The sequence below is a fragment of the Coffea arabica genome, chromosome 7c (assembly GCF_036785885.1).
Source record: "Coffea arabica cultivar ET-39 chromosome 7c, Coffea Arabica ET-39 HiFi, whole genome shotgun sequence".
Lineage (NCBI taxonomy): Eukaryota > Viridiplantae > Streptophyta > Magnoliopsida > Gentianales > Rubiaceae > Coffea > Coffea arabica.
In genome coordinates, this window is record NC_092322.1 from 18,816,213 (window position 1) to 18,842,305 (window position 26,093).

The window sequence follows — 26,093 nt, forward strand, 5'->3', positions numbered from 1 at the left end:
ATTTATTTTTATTTTATCTGATAAATAACTTTGTTTATGGAAAAATGAGTGCTATGTTCTTATATTGGAGAACAACTATAAATAACTTTAGCATCACGTTGCAGCCATGTTATTGTGAAGAAGAGACTAGGTTATCATGGCTGCAGCGGCATCCCTTCATCCAACTAATGGAGGGCTGGCGCCTCCGCCCACCAGGTCGTTTGCGGACATCCTCCCACAACACCCGCGGCCACCACCAGTAACAAACCAAAACATTAGTCGCTCTTTACAACTAGACCAGATTGCTATTGTGAAGGAGGCCGCCACCCATAAGGGTAAACCAGCAGTATTTTTCTCTGAGGCGGAAGTGAAGGAACTATCAAAACCCTTTCAACACACACTCGCTGGGAAGTTTTCAAAAGGGAGGCCAAATATGGAATCGCTATGCAAAGAGTTCACGGCTATCGGCTTCAAAGGTGAGTACTCCGTCGAACTGCTTGACCATCGCCATGTTTTGCTTCGGTTCGCTGGTGAGGAGGATTACCTCCGCTGCTGGCTACGGGGGATATGGTATTTTCAGGGTTTTTCGATGCGGGTTCTTAAATGGTCCCCCCTTTTCTCAGTAGAGGCAGAATCGCCTGTGGTTCCAGTTTGGGTCTCGCTTCCACGCTTACCCGTACATCTATTCAGCAAGGGTCCTCTCTTTTCCATTGCTCGGCTTATTGGGGAGCCTCTAAAAATTGGCGTTTCTATTGCTTCGCTGACCAGACCAGGGGTGGTGAGATTCTGCGTCAAAGTTAACCTTCAAGAGGAATTGTCGGACAAAGTTTGGATAGGCAATGCCCACGCGGGATTTTGGCAGCATGTGGAGTACGAAAACCTTCCCAACTTCTGCTCAGTTTGTCACAAGATAGGCCATGGAGAAGCTAACTGCCGCAATAATCCAGATACACTTCAGGGACTGCCGCACTCTCTGCCCATCAAACAATCTGAAACCTAGCAGGTTTGGAAGGCCAAACCGGTGACGCTACAGGCATAACTGATACCAGAAACTTACACAGCCAAGAAATGCCAGTCTGACAAGGGAGACCTTCAGCCGCCTGTCGCTGTCATTGCCGCACCAGCGGCGTCATCGTCCCAGACTATGGCGAATGGGATAGCGGATCAATAGGACACAAGCGCGATTCCAGGGTCACTGGAAGTTGGGACAGCTGCGGCCGAAGCAATCCACCACAGCGCCTTGGAGGGCGACAACCTTATCAGTGGCTTGGATGTCTCTACTGGCCTTACAGATCTCATACTCGATGACCAGCGCCTTTTGCCAAAGCGACGCTGCCGCGTTGAGTCTCTCTCAGACACGGATGAGCCATACCTAGAAAAGCCTAGACAATTCCTGGTGAAGGAGCTTTCGAGTTTCAAGGAACGGATGGATTATCTTCTCCCAGTCCAAGGCCACCATGCCGCTAACAAGCGAGGAAGGAAACGCCGTTTTCTCAACTTGCCCAAAACAGTTATCACCAGGCAATCCATGAAGGTAGCAGCATCTGCTTCTTACCCTCCTCCTTTTTAATGATTAACACGCTTATATGGAACATACGCGGAGTGGCTTACTGCGCATCAGTCAGGCGACTAAAAAAATGAATGGATATGCACTCAATCTCCTTCCTTGTGATTATAGAACCAATGGTTGATGTAACTCAGCTTGATGAGTTCAGATTAAAGTTTGGTCTTCACCTTGCGATAAGTAATAAAATTTGGGTGCTATGGAAGTCAGAATTTGCAGTAAATGTGTTACTTAACTCGGAGCAATTCCTTCATGTAGAGGTCACACACGTGTCATGGACGAGTGAGGTTTGTTGCTCTTTTGTTTATGCCAAATGCACATCGTCAGAAAGACGCTATCTGTGGAATGATTTAGTGACAATCTCGGAGAACCTAGGGTCTAAGCCATGGATGGTGGGAAGGAATTTTAATGTGATAGCGTCTGAATCTGAATACCTGGGTAACGCGTCGCAGGATCGAGCATCAATAAATGATTTTGCAGAGTGCATTTCAAACTGCAGCTTGAAAACTATGGCAACAAGCGGGAGTAAATACACTTGGACAGGTCTCCGACAAGGTCGGCGCATATGGAAGCGGCTAGATAGAGTTTTGATGAATGTAGCATGGCAGCGGTAGTTTCCAGCTTCGACGGTTCAACACCTGAACTGGATGGCCTCGGATCATAGTCCGTTGCTATTGCGATTGGACACTGACCGTCGGGCAAGATTCGGGGCTTTCCGGTTCCAGCACATGTGGATCAAACATTCAGATTTTTTTGGAGTAGTGGAGCAAAGCTGAAGGCAGCCCCTAGAGGGCTATGGCATGTTTCTCCTGACCCAAAAGTTGAAACGGCTGAAGAAAGTGTTAGGCGACTGGAATAAGTCTGTGTTCGGCAATATCTTTGAAAACATTGCGCGGGCTGAAGAGGATGTCCGTCAACAAGAGCTAAGGCTGGAGGAAGAGAACACTGAAGATACACGGATGCAATGGGGCCAAGCTAAGGCCAAATTGCTTAAGTGCCTGACAGATGAGGAACTTTTTTGGAAGCAAAAAGCTAGGGTCAAATGGCTGAAGGATGGGGATGCTAACACGCGTTTCTTCCACTCTAAGCTACTGGACAAGCGGGCTAAACTCTCTATCCGCCGGATAAAAAACTCACAGGGCACCTACATGGAGGATGACCGGGACATTGGCGAGGCCGCTGTGTCTTTCTTCAAGGACTTAATGTCTGCAACTCCGCCATCAACTGAGCACGCCACTGAGAGCTTGTTACGCAACATACCAGAACTAGTGTCCACGCAATAAAATGATCAACTTTTGCACGAACTCACCTTAGAGGAAGTAAAACAGGCGGTGTTCCAACTTGACGGCCACAGTGCGGCTGGGATAGATGGGTTTACGAGAGTTTTCTTCACACACTGTTGGGATCTTGTTGGGAAGGATGTATACCAGGCAGCTAAGAAATTCATGTGTGGGGTCCCAGTCCTAAAGAGTATTGCAAATACCTTGCTTACGTTGATCCCAAAGAAAGATGCGCCTCAGACCTTCTCTGATTTTAGGCCAATAAGTTTATGTACTTTTGTCAGCAAGGTTTTTACCAAGATCCTATGCAATAGGTTGAAGGAGTTCCTGCCTTCTATTATATCCCTGAAACAGTTAGTTTTCGTCTAGGACATGGAAATATCAGATAATATACTGCTGGCTCAGGAGTTGGTAGGAGCAATAGACAAACGAGTACGAGGCCACAATGCCATTTTCAAGCTGGATATGATGAAGGCCTTCAACCGGGTCTCTTGGGATTTCTTAGCTAGCCTACTCCTCAAATTCGGTTTCCATCTACGGTTCGTGCACATGGTAATAAATAACTTGACCTCGTCTTGGTTCTCTGTCCTAGTCAATGGGACGCCGCACGGATGCTTCCAACCTTCCAGAGGATTGAAGCAAGGAGACCCTCTCTCTCCTTTCCTTTTTATTTTGGTGTCGGAGGCACTCAGCAGGGGTTTAATCAATTTGGTGGAATCGGGTGCCGTCCGAAGCTATGCTCAACCAAGGGGCACTGCGCCAGTATCACATCTGGCATTTGCAGATGATATAGCCATTTTCATAAGAGGAGACCGGAGATCGGTGAAGAATCTCCTGAATTTTTTGGAGGTATACCAGGATGGTTCCGGCCAAAAGATTAACAAGGATAAGAGCTTCTTTGTGACCTCATCCCGGAACTCTCTCTCCAGAGAGCATTTTATATCTCGGCTGACGGGTTTTCGACGTTAGAAACTACCCTTCGTGTATTTGGAATGTCAGCTATTCAAGGGGCGAAGCAAAAAGGAATACTACCATCACTTGGTCCTGAAAATGCAGGCAAAGCTCGCGGGTTGGAAGAAGCAACTGCTGTCTACTGGGGGTCGTTTGATGCTTATACAACATGTTCTAGCCTTCATCCCTTTATACATTTTCGCCGTTTTCGACCCACCGCAGTGTGTTCTGCAGGAAATGGAGCGAATCCTCTCCCGTTTCTTCTGGGGGGAGGTGAAGGGTAAGGAAAAGCAGCATTGGAGGGTCTGGAGTAGTCTATGTTGTCCAACGGAGCAGAATGGGCTAGGTATTGATACGCTTGGGGACGTGCTGCAGGCCTTTGGAGGTAAACTATGGTGAAAGCTTCAGACTGGAAACTTCCTCTGGGCTCGGTACACGACGATCAAATATGGGACAGGCCACCAGCACATCGCTGGAGCTCCGCTGAAGCCCACAAGTTCGCGAATTTGGAGGAGACTAGTCAATTGTCGTAGTTTCATGGAGGCAAACATGCAACTACTCGTCCGAGAAAGCAACGCTTCCTTTTAGTTTGATAATTGGCTAGGCATTGACCCCATAGCCCAAGGAAACGTTTCACTTCCTCTGCCAATGGTAAAAATCAGAGAGCTATTCGACGGAACGGTATGGCACCTAGATCATATCAGAGAGGCGCTTACACATGAGGAAGTTTTGCAAATCCTTGGGTCACAGGTCCAGTTTTCTGAGGGACGGGACTTGCTAGTTTGGAAACCTTCCGCCGACGGTCGGTTCAAGGTCCAGTCGGCATTGCAGATGCTCCGGAAGCCGGCTAACAATTTGATCTCGCGGAGGCTCGTCTGGGATCGGCATATTTCTCTCAAGATCTCGGTCTTCATGTGGAGGCTGCTGAACGGGTGGCTTTTCCGGATAAACTCCAGCGTTTTGGCTTCCACTTACCTTCCAAGTGCTCCTTCTATTTTAATGCGGAGACCTTACAACACTCATTTGTACACTGCTACACGACTCACCAGGTTTGGGAACATTTTGAGCACATGCTAGGCCTCCGAAGCACGGCAGAATCACTCATGGACAAGTTGCAAGGATGGTGGACCCATACTTCAGGAAACTCGCCAAGGGCCGTTCTGGCCCATCTACTCCCAATCTTGATTTGTTGGGAGCTCTGGAAGGCAAGGAATCAAGCCGTCTATGAAAATAGCGTAACTCGACCAAGTCACATATGCCGCCATGTTGTTTGGCTCCTCAATGTTATTGGAGCGGCTCACCCCTTTCTCTTATCAGGATCGGACGATGGAGCCTGGCGGCAATTGGGGTTGCTCCCTCACTTTAGAAGGCCAAGACCACTGCAGTGCATCACTCTGGTTTGGTCCTCGCTGCCATATCCATACAGCAAACTGAATGTTGATGGATCATCCCTGGAAAACCCTGGGCACTCGAGAGGAGGAGAGATTGTCAGGGATCATCATAGGCAGGTCAGAGACACTTTCTCCACCTACTCTGGCTTCTGCTCAAACATGGAAGCGGAAACCAGAGCTCTCCTGGAGGGCCTTCATTATTGTCTCACCCTTAGCCTGGTCAACGTGATCGTCTAGATGGACTCGGCGTAGTTACTCAAAGCGGTGAAGCGCCTAGTCTCCACACCTTGGACACTGGATGTGCATATTTGCCGCATACAGCACCTTTTGACTCGAGTAGAATTCATATTGGAGCATTGCTACAGGTAGGGTGTGCATCGAATTCGAATTCGGTAATTCGGAAGTTTGAATTTGGAATTTTTCGGAAATTTGGCTTCAATTTCACCGACCGAATTCGATTTCGAAATGGCAACTTCCGAATTCGAATTCGCTACCGAATTGAATTCGGAATTCGGTGAATTCCGAATTCACCGAATTTATTTATTTATTTTTTTGCCCTCTCGTTTCTTGAAAGAAACTTAATTTCGCCTCTATTTAATAGGAGATTTGAAAGCCGTTCCTCCTCCAAACCAAAACAGGTTGTTAACCAGAATAAAGTCATACAACACCTTCAGCATATATTCCACAACTAATCAACTTAAAAATAGGCCAAACAATCAAAAAGCCAAATAAAGCTTAGGATATGCTTTGAACAAAGCAACTCAAAGCATTTGTAGATACTATAAACCACAAATCAAGGAAACAACAGACCATATACCAAAAAGGTTCTTCAATCAAATTAAAGTTTCAATTTTGTGACTTCGAATGAAATGAAATTCGTTCAAGACCCACAATGAAACAGTCATAAGGATAATAACAAATCAAAAACAGAAACCTATTCAAAGTAAATGCAGTCCCCTTGGATTCCACATTCCACAGGTCAGCTGTCTCAAATAACAATTCCACATTCAACTCCACATTCCAGAGTGCCTATTCAATACCATAAATCACAAGAACTCTACCACTTCATACGAGAATACTTATACAACCATTCCAGTCGAAATTTCAAATACAAAACAATTCCAGGAAATAATACAAATCAACTATTATCAAACAATTATAGTCTTTCATACGAGAATACTTATACTGTCATACAAATGTAACCAAAGTGCCTTTCACACAAATAAGACAACATTTCAGTTTCACCAAATCAGAATCACCATTAGAGAATTCAAACATCAACAATTGTGGCTTCTGCACCTCCTTTGATCAAACCTATTATTCAAGAAAGAAAAAAATAATGAAGTAGCTTAATTGCATTTATGAATAGAAAAAATATTTCAAGTTTGTCAATAAAAAAGAAGATAATTTACCAGATTCAAATTCCTCAAGATCCTCCAATTTTTCTTCTACATTCAACTCATTTTCGGATGCCCGAAACCAGTCTTGAGCACAAATCAAGGCTTGAACAATCCTTGGAGTTAAAGAGCTTCTGAATGGGTCAAGAACACGTCCTCCGGTACTAAAGGCAGATTCGGAAGCAACCGTAGAGACCGGGACAACCAACACATCACGAGCCATTTGCGAAAGTATTGGCAACCGAAGACTATTACCTTTCGACCAATTCAAGATATCGAACTATGGATCCTCATCCTCACAATCCTCACTCAAATATTTGTCAAGTTCAGATTTAGCATTCTTTCCTCCAAATTCAGCTTTTCTTTTCTTGAACTCAATTCTGTATCTATCATTTATTTTTTTGGAGACTTCTCCATCAAAGGAAGAGATGCTATTTTCAGATCCACTAGAAAGTAAAGAAATAGAGGATTGAGAAGATCCAGCAGGAGTATTGAGTCTCTTGTAATCATTAAACAATTCATACATTGCATCATTGGCTACATGAGCCACAACAGCACCTTCGGTATCACCATACATTTTACAAGCAACGAATTCAAAGTACTCAAACTTTGTCCTAGGATCAAGCATGTAAGCAATGAAAATCAACATGTTCATTTTCTCCAATCTTCCCCAATACTTATCATACTTCTCTTTCATTATTTTTGCCATTCCACACAAGTCGGGATTAGCACTTTCTGCCATTTCCTTTAGGATGCCATTAATGTGACTAAGCTCATTGATAAGATTATTAGATGTCACATATTTGGAACCAGAAACCTTTACTGTGAGATCATAAAAGTTCTCCAAAAATAAAGTTAAGAATCTTGCCTTTTCCCAATCATCTTTTGTTGGCAAGTGCTCTAGCTCATGTAGCATATATGGATCTTGCTCTTCAAACCTCTCAAATGCCCTCTCAAACCTATGAGCACTGTCTAACATTAAGTAGGTTGAATTCCACCTAGTTGCCACATCTAAACTTAGTAACCTTTTACTGTCAATTTTTTCAATTTCAGCACATTCCTTGAATTTTTTCAAACGAGAAGGTGATTGTCTAATGTATCTCACAGCTGTTCGGATAGAATCAACGGATCCCCCAAATTTTTTTAGGCCATTACTCACAATCAAATTGATTATGTGAGCTACACATCTTATATGAATCCACTTTCCCCCTAATATAGATTTACCCCAATTTTACAATTTTCCAACCAAATATTGCACAGCCGTGTCATTTGAAGAAGCATTGTCAACTGTTACTGTGAAAACATCATCAATCCCCCACTCTAATAAGCATTTCTCAATACTCTTCCCAATTTCAGTCCCTTTATGACTACTAATTGGACAAAAATTTAAAATTCTTTTGTTCAATTGCCAATCACAGTCAATAAAGTGTGCTGTCAAACACATATAATTTATTCGCTGGATAGATGTCCAACAATCAGTGGTGAGACAAACTCTAACAGCTCTACGCCTTAACATATTTTTCAACTTAATTTTTTCATCTAAATAAAGTTGATAGCAATCTCTAGTGACCTTTTCTTGTACTCGCCTCTCTTCTTCTTAATACCAAGACCAGATTCTTCACAGGTGTTGGAAATAGAAGCTGGGCTTGAAGATGGTGTTGAATCACTTGAACCTTCCATCTCAAAAGTGGACATGTTTACTGATATGCAAAAGAAAAAGAAAATAAAATGAAGATATGTTTCCCAATATATGCAATAGATTAGACAATAAAATGAAAAAATATTGAGAGTTTGAATCACATAATGCAGTTTCCTGGAGAACTTGTTTCCAATTTAGCACAGAAAGTTATTGTTAGACTACACATCATTCTCCAAAAGCCAAAAATTAATATACTAAAGTAAGAACTACTCATCCAAAACCCATTTTACACATCTTTTCAAAGGTTTTCCAAACTGTTTTCACGCTCATAACAAAATAAAATTGACACACTCAAGCACTTGAGTAAGAGCATTGTTTAGTTTAGACTGGAATATAGCATAACAACAAAATATTGCAAAAGAAATTGATAGGAGATTAAGCTAAGAGCAATTATATTGAATAATTAAGTTTAGATGTTGGACACAAGTTTAGATTATTAAAAATTAGGTAAAGACCACAAGTACCGCCAGAAGAAAGAGCTGCCTTATTCGTAAATTCAGCACCTCCTGTGTACATAGAAACACAATACTAGAGCTTTGATAGACCCCCACAAGGTAATTCATTTGGTTTGTTTCTAATGATGTCACATCGTGGAACTGTTACTTGTTTCTCATAGTAAATTTTTTCCATGATCTTCGAAATAAAGACACAAATATTATATCAGAGACTTCAGATTCATCTGAACACAAGAGGGATATAAATTCGAAAGCATACCTGTTTAAAAATAACAATAAAACTGCAGGTCTGCTTGTTAAAAAATCAAACCACTAGTTTTAAGTCCAACCATTTAGTCAATTGCAAGAAAAAAAAAATCCAATCATCAATCACAAAATTCACCCAAGCCATTATATACTGAGAATTCAAATATTCTATGGAAAGAAATTTACATGAAAAGAAACAATAATAAGGCATTTAATATTACTGCTTCTGTCCTGCATGAATAAGAACCTAATCCCCTCCCCGCCTTGCCACAAAAGTCTACACAGAATTGATTTTATAAGTTATGTTAATAAAATTACTCCAACTCTAGCTACTGACTTGGTCTGCAATGAACTTAAACAACAGCATTTCGACATGAAATTATCTCATTTAGTTCAAAATTGGATCTTTTGTTCTTTTTTGGTTCCTCAAATCAGATTCAAGCTTCCCTTTTGCTCAACCTATGCAATAGATGCATCTCAATTTCTACCAGTTGCAGATCCAAGATGAATAGCATGACAAAACTGTTCATTTGAAATCATTTGAGATATCCAACGAGGAACAAACTACTAATACTAATGGTTCAGACAAGAGAAGAAACAATAGTTCTTAGTTGTAGAGTTTTATTCAATTGGAGTAATTCTTATGAGATATGATATAAATTCTTTCAATTTCAGTGTGATCATAAATTTTCTCAAGTCACATAACTCTGTCCATTATAGTAAAATTTGTAACAGAGCACACTAGTTCTTGAAAAAAATCAGAAAAAACTCAATTTGACCGTGAAATCCTCTCAATTTGTTTCTTATACTAAATTCACATCAAATTACAATTGACTTTGCAGTTAAAATTGTCACAAAGATAAGTACGAAAAGGGAAATCATTTTTATGTTGTAGATAAAGTAATATACAAGTTTTGTCTTTGAAAATTGACATTTCTATTGCCAAATCTGCACGATATTTTTTTTTCTCTTCATTTATGACAAATGTATCCTTGGTATTCAAGTAATAAACTCTTGAAGATATGGGTGTTCGTGTGATGCATGAAAGTAGTGGTTTTCTTTGAAGGGACGACATCTAAAGCAACACACAGAGTAATTTTCTTACCCCCTAGCTTGTGATTTCTTTTGACACCAAAGGATGATGCGAGCGATGCTAACTCCCTGACCACTTCTTTGCCAAATTGCTATGATTTGCTTCTAGTACTCGGTAGACCTTCTGAAAATTTTTTCGAAGTTATTTAGCTCCTCGTTGAGGGCATGGATCTGATCCTTGCTGGAGACCTTGATGACAGGGATAGTATTATATAGTAGTCCCTTGAGCAAACTCTCTACCTCGAGAAGCCAAATCTTTGCCAGTGACGAAGAGGAAGGTGATGAAGAGGCTGAGGCGATGAGGAAGGTGACGAAGGTGACGGAGAGGCGATGAGGAAGAGCCGAAGAGGGCGGCGGAAGAGCTAAGGTGACTGGTGAGTAAGTGAAAACTGAAAAGATTAGGGTTTTTGGCTTTCAATTTTAATTTCAATTATTAACTTATTTTATGTTATATAATATTATAATATATATTATATATGTATTGTTAAAAATTATTATATTATATATAAATATTATTCTTCGAATTCGATATCGAATTTTCAATTCCGAATTCCGAATTCGAATTACCGATTTCAAAAATTATATTTTTGAATTCGATATATTCGAAATCGGAATTACCGAATTCACTACCGAATTACCGAAATTCCGAATTCGAACTTCCGAATTCAATTCGAAATCGATTTCGAAATCGAAATTTTTCAAAATTGCACACCCCTAGCTACAGGGAGACCAACTTGGCGGCTGATTCACTGGCAAAGCAGGCAACCATTACAAGACATTCGGAGATTTATGGAGCCACCGGCTTACCAAAGCAAGTAAAGGGGATCACACACTTGGATGCAATCCAGTACCCTTATTTCTGCCTAAAGCGCTACATGTAATAGGCCTTAGTATTTTTTCGGAGTTTATCAATAAAAGGGGAAGTTAAAAAAAATTTTATTGGAAAACGGATTCATTTTTATTTTATCGGATAAATAAATTTATTTATGAGAACATGAGTACTCTTTTCTTATAATGGAGGAAAGCCGTAAAGAGCTGGTGTTTTATTCGAAAACGGGTTTATTTTATTTTATCCGAAAAATAACTTTGTTTGTGGGAAAATGGGTGCTCTGTTCTTACCAAAACCTACTAATTTTCCTTTCGCAAAAATATTAGTATATCACTTTTTAAATTTTACTTGCAAACATTTATGTATTTAACATAAATTATATGATTCAGAGTAAAATGCCTATAAATAGCTTGTGCTTTATTCATATAATAGAAGAAACCCGTAAAGAGATAGTAAAAAGTGGGTAATATATTTTTTACTTTTACGTTTTTAATTTATGTTAAATACAAAACCGACTAGTTTCCCTTTCATAATAATATTAGTGTAACACTTTTGAATTTCACTTATAAACTTTATGTATTTAATATAAATTAATTGATTCAAAGTAAAATGCTCATAAATAGTTAGCAGTTTATTCATATAATGGAAGAAACTCATAAAGAATTGGTATATTATGGACAATTTTTTTTTACTTTCAAATACTTCATTTATATTAAATACAAAACATGCTAGTTTTCATTTCGTAAAAATATTTGTGTAACGGCTTTTGAATTTTATTTGAAAATATTTATGTATTTAATATTAAATGATTTAGAATAAAATGCCTATAAAAACCTGGTACTTGGTTCATGTAATAGAGAAAAGCAATAAAGAGTTGGTACTTTACGGGATATTTCTTTTTTAAAAAAATTTAATTTATGTTAAATAGATAACCTACTAGTTTTTTTTTGTAAGAAATTACTGTAACACTTTTTGAATTTTACTTAAAAACATTCATATAGTTATTATAAATTGAATGTTTGAGAGTAAAATGTCCACAAAAAGCTAGTATTTTGAATAGGTAATGCCCATTTACCCATATGAAGTTTATTAATCGTTAATTGTTTTGTAATACTTTGTCATTCCTTTGCTAATACTACTTTGGTAATACAAAGGGCAAATTTGGTACAAATCTGGTACAAATCTTTCTCCACGCGTGTTACCACTGCCACATGACGGCTCCGTTTGGTGCTTTTGGACGAAATACACGTGTCCAACTCTGCATGGCTTCCTACGGTAGGAGCGGTCAAAGGGCATCCTACCATAAAGGTTTTCCCATAGGAGACTGCATTTTAAAGATTTCTTTTGTACGTGAACAGTGGATATGATTATATATTATTTTAAAATTTTTTTATGCAAAAAAAAAAAGATGTTATATTTGTTGTATTTTATTGACTTAAAACTTATCTTGCATCTGAAATATTTTCATTGTGTAATTATTTGATTTGGTTTTTCAAAACTCATTCATTGTCTTAATAAGATTTTAGATACAAGATAATGGGTTGTTTATCTTATCAGTTATATGTAGATCTTTAGTTCATATTGTGTTAAATCCTGTATCTCTTGCTATTATGTGGTCGTTTCTATATTTTACAATTAAATAGGCTTCTTATCCAACATATTTTAGTATTGCTCTCAAAAAGTTGAGCTTTCTCTTGAATTTGTTCATGAGTGGCACATTTTTAATGCATATCAAATCATTGCAAATGCAGTTAGTCAATGCAAGATAACGTTACATGGTAATATATTATTTTGAAACTTATGACATTGCCAATCCTATTCCATTAGTAGGTAAAGCAAAAAAAAAAAAAAAAGACTCTTCGTCACTTAGTCACTAAGTTAAAATTGTGGCTTATTTTCACTGCTTAATAAAATTACAAAAACATATTCCTAAAGATTTTGGTATACCTTTATATAACTTTTCATACTTACTATCTAAATTTGAATAATTGGACATTTTTGGGTAAGTCAATGTTTGGATTAGCTATTTTTGGGGGTGTTTTTGAAAAATTTACTATAACAGAGTTTTAAGAGTATATTTTGGGATATTTTAGAAAATATTTTGAGATATTTAAGAGTAGAAAAATTTCTAGAATATATTTTGAAATATTTTTTAAAATTTAAAAAAAATTAGACTACTTTTTAGAGTACCTTTTAGAGTATTTTTTTAAAAAAATTTATTGTATTTGAAAAAATAAAATTTCAAAAATAGGTGAATTCAAACAGTATAGTTCATTTCACTGGTTTCGTTTAGCTAGGAATATAGGTTAGTTACGTTTCAGACTTAGGGTCCGTTTGATAACATAAAAAAGTGTTGAATCTGAATTTTTTTAGACATTCAGATGTTTTGAGTGTTTGATAACTGAAAATCTATTTGCTGAACTTGTTAAGTAGTGCTGAACTTGTGTGTATTTTTTTCAGTACAAAAATTCTAACTGAATTCTTGATTCTGATAAGAATCAATAGAATTACTTCAATTACCTTATCTTATCTACCAAATCTACCATTGTTTGTTAATTATGTTCAAAATTCTTATCTAATTAAACAATATAATATTCTCTATCTAATGATTTTCTATTTCTTTTTTCTCCCTTTTGAATGATTTTCACATCTTCTCCATACTTCTCATATAATATATTTCATCTTTTATATTAATTTGATTTAAAAATAAATATTGTCATTTTCATATCTAACATTTTTAACTGATCAAATCATATGTTCTATTTCTTTTTTGGATGAAAAGATATAAGGACAAATTTGTCAAATTTAACTTATTAAGCATTCAGTTATAAATGTTTATCAAACAGTATAAATAGATTTAACATTAAAATTCAGACATTCATATATTTATTTTCAGTATTTAAAATTCAGCAAATTAATTGTTTCAGTATTTAGATTTCAGAATTGAGATTCAGTTTTATCAAACGAAACTTAGCATACATAGGGACACATTTTTATGCCTAGTGTGAGCATCTTTTACTTTTTGGATCCAGAGCTAGCCGTTCACAACTAGGGGTGAGCAAATTCGGTTCTTACCGAATTCATAACTGTTTTAAAATTCAATTCGGTAATTTGAAATCGGGTATTTAGTAATTTGGTACAAATTCGGTACGTACCAAATTCATCGAATTCTAATATGGTATGAAATAGGTAATGAGATTATGAATTAGGTAATAACTGATTTCGCATTCAAATTCGGTAATTGAAATCGGGTACTGCATTACCGCATTCGAATTACCAAATTGGTATATAAAATTATATAATATATAGATAAATGCTATTTAGTATTAGTATATACTACTAATACTTTATTATATTATATAGGTAAATGCTATTAATAATAATTAGTATATGGTATTATCATCATATCATGTACTTATAATACTAATAATATATAATAATGTACAATATATTTATATTATTTTAGTATTTATTAATTGTTATATGACTACAATAATGCATAGTAATACATTTCAATATAAGATAACTATAATATTTATTATTTTACACATGAGTAACATGACTAGAATTAGATAATAATTAATACATATATGTATAATACTAAATATTAAACAATAAACATAATTAGTAATTAGAATTTAGATATTGGTAATTTGATACATCATTTATGTTTGAATTATTGAATGTTTGAATGCGTAATCTGTGACGACCCCACCTCCCCCTAAGGCGTACCAGAGGGTTTGGCGGACCGCCTGCCCAGCTCTCGCCAGGACTCACTCACTATAATCACGTGCATACACACCAAGCACCATTAATAATATCCGCAATTCAAGCTTATAATTTACATTGATAGGAATCAAGGTACAAAGTCTCGATACACTTAACTAGTTCAAAATATATACAATCCAAGTACAAAATGTTCCATCCGAGGAATAGCGCGAGTACAAAACCAAAATTCAAAACAAAGTCTAAAGTAACTAGACTACGCTAGCCTTTACACTTCTCACGCTTCACCCGTACCCCTGTAAGGAAAACAAACTAACGGGGGTGAGCCAAAGCTCAGTGAAGTTCCCAAATATCAAATTGGGCAACAATCAAGTTATAGCAAAATAATAGGGAAATAGCGAGCAAACAAGTCAAATCAGGAAAATAGTACTTCAACTAGTCAAGTGGTATTAGATGCACATTCACATATAAGGATACGGTATTCATGTTTCGGCTCCATTCCAGCTTGGTCAAGTGGTAGTTGACACTCCGTCAACTTTCAAGTAATATCAAGTCCAAATAAACTCCACTACACGCCAATTTCCGTCCACCGATCAACCCCCTATTCCGGGCCCGCACGCCATACAAAACATGGGTGGTAATACTCGAGTATACCGTTAGTCGAGGAGATAACACTCCACTCGACATTACAAGCGACCCAGGGTTTGTTATCTAATCGACCAGGCCCTTGCCGGCTCGACTCGATTAACTAGCCACAGGGTTTCTGGAATTCCAGGCAAGATACAATTCAAGTACATGTACAACAAGTCAAGTATGATCAACAGCAAGAACAGGTCATATTAGGGCAAGTGCGATAAAGTACACCCTTGCCCTTTCATTCATTGTTATGTAATCACGCAAGTCAAGTAGGAAACACACACATCAAGTACAATCGGATATTTGGAAGCACTCACCACAATAGTGCTTCTAGTTTTCGCGTCGAGGTGGTACTCCGGGTTGGGAGTCCAAATCTGCGATAAAACTTTACTTGAGAACTTTGAAATCAACCAAGGTTCGAAACTTAAGCGTTTCGTTCAATAAGAATCAAGAAATTGAAATTCACTTGAGAAGAGTTGTGAAATAGTTGCTCGCTCTTAAAACTGAAAGATTTGATAACATTTTTGCTTGAAGATGACTCTTGAGTCAAAAGTGCAAGTAAAACGGTTTCGTAGTGATTCATGTCGTTTTCCTAAGGGTACAAGTTCGGCCAAGTCCTAACATATAACCCTTGATAAACAAGTGACAAAAGTCCTCGATAGATCAAGTGATAATCACTTAACCTTCACTCAAATTGCAAAGATAGTTTTCTAGACTTCGAGTAAAAATTCGGGCAGCATGCCCTTTGTGTTTACCTAATTTCCAGCCATTTAGGCTTCATTATTTTTCTTCAACAACATCCCAATATCATACAATCAGCAACTTATGTCAAGAGCCGTTCCATAGGCTCACAATATCATAATAACAAGAATCGTATTAAGTACAAGTGCAGAAACGCAATTTAGTTCAAGACAGATTTGACGTACAAATACGGTAATACCATACCCGAGGTTACGCTTATCGGATCAAAACGAAACCTACGCCGTTTCGAAGCTAAGACACAGAGCTTCAACATTTATGAAGGTCACGTAGCCCAGTTTCTAATGTAACTTAGTCAAATTCTCGAATTACTAAACCAGAAACCAATTCGTCGGTTGTTTAAATGCAGAACACTGTAATGAACCTAACTCAGTGTACACAAGTCCGAATCAGGTTTTCTTTGAGGCATTTTAAAGCTACTTCAGAACACTACAACTTTTATGTTTTGGTCCAGAGCTAAATCAGAATGAATCCTGGTCAAAAATCGTGATAAACTGGACTCAACTGCTGAAACGGACTGCTGGGAAATTTTTGAAACAGTAGGGGTATTTTGGACTTTTCATGACCTACGTTGCTCCGATTGAGCTGAAATTTTACAGGCACCTATAAAACACCATTCTCTACAACTTTCCTTCTTTGGCCAAAGGCCAATTCAGCCTCTAACATATAGATACAATTTCAGACAGAATGCTTGGGAAATTTTCCAGAAATCTGGAATTTTTAGCTCTAAGTGTAATTTCCTCAAATTTCTGGTTCTAATCACCACCAAACAACCTTATATAACTTTAATTGCAACATTCACACATCATACATCACATTGAGCAGAAAATCAGAAACCCTAGTTCATCAAATAAATTGGGGAAAAACTCCTACACATGCTAGTATCCATGAATCTACCACCAATCAAGCTACCAAGCTTACTTTAACCATGATTGAAAGAGAAAGTTAGAGAGATATCATCCTCTTACCTTGATTAGAAGTCCCTAAGAGCAGCCCCAAGCTTTCTCTTCCCAAATTTCCACCACCAATCACTAGATAATCACTCAAGAGTAGGTTTAATCGGTTTACTTTGTGGATTTTCTCACTAAGTTGTTGGATTTGAAGGTGAAATGAAGAAATCTTCCTTGGTGTTTTCTCCAAGCTAAGTTCGGCCAGCACCAGCAGAAATGAGGAAGAATTGGCTAAGTGTTAAGGTTATATGGATGGAGTTTGTCTTGGTAAGAAGCCATGAGGTGGTGACAAGTGTCACCACCACCACCCTTTCTTTTTCTCTTTCTTTCTTGCCTTTCTTAGCCACCAATTTTCGGTCAACATGCTGCCAAGAGAGAAGATATTATGTGCAAAAGTCAACAACTTGTTGGGTAAGAAAAAAATGGTGGTCAAGCAGTGCGTTCAATCTGTAATGCGCGGGACCCGCCGGTTCGCGCCGTTTTTCTTAAAAACTCACGTACTATGGTTTTTACTTCCCATTCACTAACCTTATATCGTCGCTCCTAGTCACATATTATTTCTCACTTAAAAGTCACCTTTAATCATCAAATTGATCCTTGGCCAGTACCGAAAATTCATCCGGCGGAAAAATCGCAAAAACCCTAATTTTGCTCAAAACTTGAAACCAAAGTGTAAAACCTTATTTTCTAGGTTTATTTACACTTAGTGTGATATAATGAGGTAGGGGCCTTAATAAATAATAATTTTCAAATAAAAGGCATTTTTGAGGAAAAATGTAGGAAATTTGCGGATCCTCACATCCTCTCCCCCTTAAAAGAATTTCGACCTCGAAATTCATACCTTTTGTCGCGAACAGGCCAGGATACTTTTCTTGCATATCCGTTTCTAGCTCCCAAGTTGCTTCTTCCACTTCATGATGCTTCCATAGTACCTTTACTAAAGGAATCTGCATGTTTCTCAAGTCCTTCACCTTTCGATCCAGTATTTGAATAGGTCGTTTTTCATAGGTTAAAGACTCGTCAAGTTCAACATCTTCGGGTGGCAAAATGTGAGTCGGATCCGGATGGTATTTCTTAAGCAAAGAAACGTGGAAAACGTCATGGATCCTAGATAAGCTAGCTGGTAACTCAAGTCGATAAGCCACCTTTCCTATTCGTTGTAGCACATTGAAAGGTCCTATATATCGTGGTTGCAACTTTTTCCCTTTTCCGGATCTAATCTTTCCCTTCAATGGTGTGATCCGAAGAAACACCTTATCTCCTATTTCAAACTCCAAGTCTTTCCTCCTATGATCGGCATAGCTTTTCTGACGGATTTGGGCTGTCTGAAGTCTCTGGCGGATCACTCTCACCTTTTCATAGGCTTCCTCAACCCATGGTATAGTAGCTGGATCTATGACTTTTCTCTCCCCTACGTCATCCCAATGGATTGGAGATCGACACCGCCGTCCATACAAGGCTTCATATGGGGCCATTTGAATAGAGGAATGATAACTATTGTTATATGCGAATTCAACCAAAGTCAAATATTGGCTCCAACTTCCTTTAAAATCCACGATACAGGCTCTCAGCATATCCTCAAGAGTTTGGATAGTTCTCTCAGATTGTCCATCAGTTTGCGGGTGATACGCTGTGCTATAACTCAGCTTAGTTCCTAGAGCCTCTTGTAATTTCTGCCAGAATCGGGATACAAACCTAGGGTTTCTATCCGATACAATACTCACTGGTACCCCATGTAGTCTCACTACCTCATCCATATAAAGTTTAGCAAGTTTCTCCAAAGGATATTTCATGTTCATCGGCAGAAAATGTGCAGTCTTAGTTAATCTATCCACTATCACCCAAATTGCATCATGCCCCTTTTGTGCTCGTGGCAATCCTGACACAAAATCCATCGTTATGTGCTCCCACTTCCACTCAGGGATCTCTAAAGGCTGTAACAAACCTGACGGCTTTTGATGCTCAGCTTTTACCTGTTGGCACGTAAGACATTTTTGTACAAACTGGGCAATCTCCGCCTTCATTTTCTCCCACCAATACAGATTCTTAAGATCTTGGTACATTTTTTTATTCCCTGGGTGCACCGTATACCTAGAGCAATGTGATTCCTCTAAAATCTCCCTTTTCAATTCCTCATCCCTAGGTACCACGACACGATTTCGAAACTTTAATATTTCATCAGGGCTTAGATTAAAATTAGGTAACTCCCCTTTCTTCACTCTCTCTACCCACATCTGCACTATTGGATCCTTCTCTTGGCCCTCTTTGATTCGTTCCATCAATGCCGATTTCGCCTCAATATTTCCAAAAACCACCTTTTCCGGTTCCAAACGAGGTTTCCACTCACATACATCTTCCAATAGGCTCCACTCTCTCACTATAGAACTTGCTAGTTGAGCTTTCCGGCTTAAAGCATCTGCTACAACGTTGGCCTTTCCGGGATGGTAGTTAATTGTACAGTCATAATCTTCTAAGAACTCTACCCACCGACGTTGTCTTAGATTTAACTCTTTCTGAGAAAACAGATACTTAAGGCTCTTATGATCCGTATAAACCTCGAAAGTTACACCATAGAGATAATGTCGCCATTTCTTCAAAGCGAACACTACAGCTGCAAGTTCCAAGTCATGGGTCGGATAATTTTGCTCATGAGTTTTTAACTTTCGAGATGCGTAGGCAATCACATTCCTATTCTGCATCAACACGCACCCTAGCCCTTCTTTTGAAGCATCGGTATAAACCGTATAACTATCCTTTCCACTGGGCAAAGCTAAAACTGGAGCCATAGTCAATTGTTTCTTAAGCTCTTGGAAACCATTTTCACACTTAACATCCCAAATATACTTTCCTTGTTTCTTGGTCAGGTTAGTCAAGGGTCCTGCAATTCTCGAGAAATTCTTTATAAATCTGCGGTAGTATCCTGCTAAACCTAGAAAACTTCGCACCTCAGTGGGATTTTCTGGCCGTTTCCATTTGGCTACAGCTTCCACTTTTGCTGGGTCTACAGCAAGGCCATCTTTTGAAATTATATGACCTAAAAACGCCACCTCTTCCAACCAAAATTCACACTTACTGAACTTAGCAAACAGTTGGTGCTCTCTTAGGGTTTGCAATACTATCCGCAAATGTTGTTCATGCTCCTCCCTTGACCTCGAATACACCAATATGTCATCAATGAACACCACTACAAACCTATCCAAGTAAGGTTTGAACACTCGATGCATCAGATCCATGAATGCTGCTGGGGCATTGGTCAAACCAAAAGGCATCACTGCGAACTCAAAATGCCCATATCGAGTATTAAACGCCGTTTTTGGCACATCCTCTTTCTTAACTCTCAATTGATAATACCCTTGTCGCAGGTCCAACTTAGAAAATATTACAGCCCCTTGTAACTGATCAAATAACTCATCTATGTGGGGCAAAGGATATTTATTCTTAATAGTTACTGCATTCAGCCCTCGATAGTCAATACACAACCTCAAACTTCCGTCTTTCTTTTTAACAAATAACACTGGAGCTCCCCACGGCGACTCGCTCTCATGTATAAACCCCCGTTCTAGCAAGTCCTGTAATTGTACCTTTAATTCCTTAAGCTCAGCAGGTGCCATACGATAAGGAGTTTTAGAAATGGGAGTGGTTCCGGTTACTAAATCAACCTTAAATTCCACCTCCCTTTCAGGTGGCAAGGACTTCAACTCCTCCGAAAATACGTCCGGAAATTCACTGATTACTGGCATGTCTTCCAACTTAGTTTTTTCTCCTGGAGTGTTAATTAGGAAGGCTAGGTAACCACGAGCCCCACGACTAAGCAATTTCCTAGCTCTTATACCCGAAATAAGTGCAGAAGAGGCTATCATACCCCTCACATCAAGCTTTAGAGTTGCCTCTCCGGGTATACAAAATTCGACCACTTTCACCTTACAATCTACTCGAGCATGATAGTGAGCTAGCCAATCCATACCTAGGATAACATCGTACCCCTTAATGGCTAGACTAATAAGGTCCACTACCAATTTCCGTTCGCCAATCCAAATATCACAATTCTTATACACCTCATTTGCAAGCAAGATTTGATTACCTGTAGGTGTTCTTACCTCTAAGTCATAAGGTAACCTTTCAACTTTCGAGTCAATTCCAAGCATAAATGCAGGATTAACAAAAGAGTGAGTAGCACCGGGGTCTATTAAAATTCTAGCTAACCGGTGAAAAACAGGGATTGTACCTTCTACCACCCTGGTTGGTTCAGGCACAGTTGTTTGATCTAGAGAGTACACTCTGGCCGGTACCCTCGACCTGGCCCCTCCAGCAGTAGTCGGCTTTGGGTTTGACCTGGCAGTCGACTGAGTGTCACTGATTAGCGGACAATTGACCATCTGATGATCCGCACTTCCGCACCTCAAGCACTTCCGAGCCTTTCTCCAGCACTCGTCCTCAGTGTGGTTCGATTTTCCACAATACCCACATGTCACTCGGGGAGTGGAGGTTTGACCTCCCTGAGTAAAACCTCTACCTTGACCTCTACCACCTTGGCCTCCCCTCTGGGCATTCCCTCTCGGAGCACTACCCCTAAACGTGTTCGAAAATCGTCCACCTCCAGCTCCACGACCGGATTTAGCAAGTGGCATGCTCCGCTCGCCTCGTACCGATCCTTGGGCTCCACTAGGTGCCCCTTTCCGCTTAGCGTGGAAATTCCTTACTTGCGTCCTAGCAGTTTCTATCCTCAAGGCCTTCTCCAGAACCTCCGTGAAAGTGTTGACTTGGACCGCTGCTAAGGCTTCTTGTAATTCCACATTTAGTCCTTGTATAAACCTTCGTACTTTCCTTGGTTCCGTAGCAATCAATTCGGGAGCGAATTTAGACAATTTGGTAAACTGGGTCTCATACTCAGTTACACTCATCAGCCCCTGACGGAGTTTAATGAATTCGTCCTCTCTTTTCTCCTGGACGATGGGTGGAAGGTATTTTTCGTTGAAGTCCCGTACAAAGTTTAGCCAAGTCCAGCCAGTTTCCTCTCTCTCCCACTTAGCCCTCACTACATTCCACCAAGCCCTAGCTGGCCCTTCAAATTGGAATACGGCAAATTGGACTTGTCTCTCCTCAGTGTAGTTTAGGGCAGCAAAGATATTTACCATGGCCTCCAGCCATTTCTCAGCCTCATACGGGTCTGGTCCTCCTAAGAATTTGGGTGGCGAGAATTTCTGGAATCTCTCCAAGGCTCTATCCTGCCCTGAATCAGGGTCTCTAGGTTGATTTACAGAACCTTGACCCTGTTGCTCTACCAACCGAGTCAAAATATTGGTCATCTGTTGGATGGCAGTGGCCACCTGATCTCCCCCGGCAGTCTGGGGTTCAGGTTGCTGCTCAACCGCTGCCTCCCTTTCCTCTCTCGGTTCAGGCACCGGTTCCTGTACTTGCTCACCCTCACGGCCTCGCCTAGAACCGCGTTCTCGATTAGCTTTCTTAGTCCGACTTCTCTTATCTTCCATGTTGAGAGTTAACCAACTAGAAACATATAAACAGGGTAAGGTACGACTCATATATCGCGTTGTAACAATATAACTAGAGGCAAACAAACCCGTAAGAAACAAGCACTTTATTTACATATCAAACAAGTCATATATACAGGCCAACAAGTCACATAGTCAAAGGCTATAACAGCCAAGGAACATAGAACAAAAGATATTTACATCCACCAGGACACGTCTAAAACAAAAACAAAAGAAGACATGTCGTCCTACTATGTTCCTAACTAGCCCACAAAAACTCCTAAAACCCCGATCCTAGCAAGTGGTCTAGCTAGACGCCGACCCAACCGACTCTGAGGATGCGCTCGGCTCCTCCCCCAGGTCCTCCTCAGGATCCTCCTCTGGATCCTCCTCAGGGCCACCGGGAGCGGCAGGAGCTACAGGCGCTTGGCCCTCCTCGGCCAAGTCCTGCATCACATCCTCTACAAGTGCCTCGCACTCAGTCAGGATGTGGTCGGTCCGGTCTCGTATGTGTCCAACTATGTGCATCAAACGTCCAGTCACCGCATGAACCTGATCACGGTAAGCATCTGACTGCTGCTGCTCTGCCAAAACTGCGGCCTCCAACTCGCGTATCCGAGCTCCCTGATCTCGGAGAGTGGCCTGGAGACGCTCTATCTCCGCAAAGCACCTACGATTGGTGCTACCCAATCGTCTCCGATCATCATCTATAGCAAGCACTACTCGATAGTGCAAGTAAAACGGTTTCGTAGTGATTCATGTCGTTTTCCTAAGGGTACAAGTTCGGCCAAGTCCTAACATATAACCCTTGATAAACAAGTGACAAAAGTCCTCGATAGATCAAGTGATAATCACTTAACCTTCACTCAAATCGCAAAGATAGTTTTCTAGACTTCGAGTAAAAATTCGGGCAGCATGCCCTTTGTGTTTACCTAATTTCCAGCCATTTAGGCTTCATTATTTTTCTTCAACAACATCCCAACATCATACAATCAGCAACTTATGTCAAGAGCCGTTCCATAGGCTCACAATATCATAATAACAAGAATCGTATTAAGTACAAGTGCAGAAACGCAGTTTAGTTCAAGACAGATTTGACGTACAAATGCGGTAATACCATACCCGAGGCTACGCTTATCGGATCAAAACGAAACCTACGCCGTTTCGAAGCTAAGACACAGAGCTTCAACATTTATGAAGGTCACGTAGCCCAGTTTCTAATGTAACTTAGTCAAATTCTCGAATTACTAAACCAGAAACCAATTCGTCGGTTGTTTAAATGCAGAACACTGTAATGAACCTAACTCAGTGTACACAAGTCCGAATCAGGTTTTCTTTGAGGCATTTTAAAGCTACTTCAGAACACTACAACTTTTATGTTTTGGTCCAGAGCTAAATCAGAATGAATCCTGGTCAAAAATCGTGATAAACTGGACTCAACTGCTGAAACGGACTGCTGGGAAATTTTTGAAACAGTAGGGGTATTTTGGACTTTTCATGACCTACGTTGCTCCGATTGAGCTGAAATTTTACAGGCACCTATAAAACACCATTCTATACAACTTTCCTTCTTTGGCCAAAGGCCAATTCGGCCTCTAACATATAGATACAATTTCGGACAGAATGTTTGGGAAATTTTCCAGAAATCTGGAATTTTTAGCTCTAAGTGTAATTTCCTCAAATTTCTGGTTCTAATCACCACCAAACAACCTTATATAACTTTAATTGCAACATTCACACATCATACATCACATTGAGCAGAAAATCAGAAACCCTAGTTCATCAAATAAATTGGGGAAAAACTCCTACACATGCTAGCATCCATGAATCTACCACCAATCAAGCTACCAAGCTTACTTTAACCATGATTGAAAGAGAAAGTTAGAGAGATATCATCCTCTTACCTTGATTAGAAGTCCCTAAGAGCAGCCCCAAGCTTTCTCTTCCCAAATTTCCACCACCAATCACTAGATAATCACTCAAGAGTAGGTTTAATCGGTTTACTTTGTGGATTTTCTCACTAAGTTGTTGGATTTGAAGGTGAAATGAAGAAATCTTCCTTGGTGTTTTCTCCAAGCTAAGTTCGGCCAGCACCAGCAGAAATGAGGAAGAATTGGCTAAGTGTTAAGGTTATATGGATGGAGTTTGTCTTGGTAAGAAGCCATGAGGTGGTGACACTTGTCACCACCACCACCCTTTCTTTTTCTCTTTCTTTCTTGCCTTTCTTAGCCACCAATTTTCGGTCAACATGCTGCCAAGAGAGAAGATATTATGTGCAAAAGTCAACAACTTGTTGGGTAAGAAAAAAATGGTGGTCAAGCGGTGCGTTCAATCAGTAATGCGCGGGACCCGCCGGTTCGCGCCGTTTTTCTTAAAAACTCACGTACTATGGTTTTTACTTCCCATTCACTAACCTTATATCGTCGCTCCTAGTCACATATTATTTCTCACTTAAAAGTCACCTTTAATCATCAAATTGATCCTTGGCCAGTACCGAAAATTCATCCGGCGGAAAAATCGCAAAAACCCTAATTTTGCTCAAAACTTGAAACCAAAGCGTAAAACCTTATTTTCTAGGTTTATTTACACTTAGTGTGATATAATGAGGTAGGGGCCTTAATAAATAATAATTTTCAAATAAAAGACATTTTTGAGGAAAAATGTAGGAAATTTGCGGATCCTCACATAATCTATAACTTGCAAGTATTAGTGTACTCTAAATTTACATTACATATTTACTAATCTTAAGGCTTTAAGTATAGATAAGACAACTAAACAGTGTAAGTGGATGTATATGAATTGCAAATCAATGTATTAGTGTATTGACTTTCACAATAACATTTGTAAATAAATAAGTTTAATTTTGATTTGAAATAAATTATAAGTTTGTAACTAACATAACTTATCACTAATCATTGTAATTTGTAAGTTTGTAACTAATATTACTTATTATTAATCATTGTAAATTATAAATTCATAAATTATTACTAATCATTGTACAGTCTAAGGTTTATTCTAGTTTAAATTAATCACTTTTTATGTGTTCCTTAAATCATAGACTAAGGATTGTAAGTATAAGTGATCAAACAAGTTAAAAGTTCATATTATCTATTTACTAATCTTAAGGCTTTAAGTATAGACAAAATAACTAAGAAGTGTAAGTAAATACATGTGAGTTGCAAATCAAGTAAATAAGTTTTATTTTGATTTGAAATAAATTATAAGTTTGTAACTAATATAACTTATCACTAATCATTGATTCATTGTAATTTGTAAGTTTGTAATTAATATTACTTATTATTAATCATTGTAAATTATAAATTCATTGTAACTACTAACTAAATTAGTTTAAATTAATCACTTTTTATGTGTTTCTTAAATCATATACCAAGGATTTTGGGTATAAGTGATCAAATAAATACCAATTAAACCCCAAAATGATTTGAACATAAGTAATGTGTTCAATTATGAATAAATTTGGGGATCAAACCAGTAATAATTTTTAAATCATTGAGGAGCATAATGAATGTATTATAATTTAGGAGCCCCAATTTGTAAATTAAAAATTACAAAATCACTTCATTTGGGAAAAGTCGGATTTCATGATTTTCATCTTCAGCTGATGAAAATTGAAAAGTGAGAAAACAACC

At 38.9% G+C, this 26,093-nt stretch overlaps 2 protein-coding genes across 2 annotated transcripts; both read right to left on the minus strand.

The window, feature by feature from the left end:
- Positions 1-6,256: 6,256 nt before the first annotated feature.
- LOC140010806 (zinc finger BED domain-containing protein DAYSLEEPER-like) lies at positions 6,257-10,441 on the minus strand. The gene is made up of 3 exons (XM_072058364.1): positions 10,068-10,441; positions 6,578-8,262; positions 6,257-6,479 (listed from the first exon to the last, which is right to left on the minus strand). Exon 2 carries the CDS (start codon positions 7,539-7,541, stop codon positions 6,843-6,845), a length of 699 nt encoding a protein of 232 aa, XP_071914465.1. The 5' UTR covers positions 7,542-8,262; positions 10,068-10,441; the 3' UTR covers positions 6,257-6,479; positions 6,578-6,842.
- Positions 8,102-18,429, minus strand: LOC140010578 (uncharacterized). The gene is made up of 2 exons (XM_072057873.1): positions 17,796-18,429; positions 8,102-8,262 (listed from the first exon to the last, which is right to left on the minus strand). Exons 1-2 carry the CDS (start codon positions 18,427-18,429, stop codon positions 8,102-8,104), a joined length of 795 nt encoding a protein of 264 aa, XP_071913974.1.
- Between the last annotated feature and the right edge of the window lie 7,664 nt (positions 18,430-26,093).

Coding starts and splice junctions, on each gene's coding strand:
- LOC140010806 (XM_072058364.1), bottom strand. CDS start 7,541: ATGTTAGACAGTGCTCATAGGTTTGAGAGGGCATTTGAGAGGTTTGAA.
- LOC140010578 (XM_072057873.1), bottom strand. CDS start 18,429: ATGGCCCCATATGAAGCCTTGTATGGACGGCGGTGTCGATCTCCAATC. Junction 8,263..17,795: donor TGGCCTGTTCGCGACAAAAG/GTATGAATTTCG, acceptor TTTGCATATCAG/TAAACATGTCCACTTTTGAG.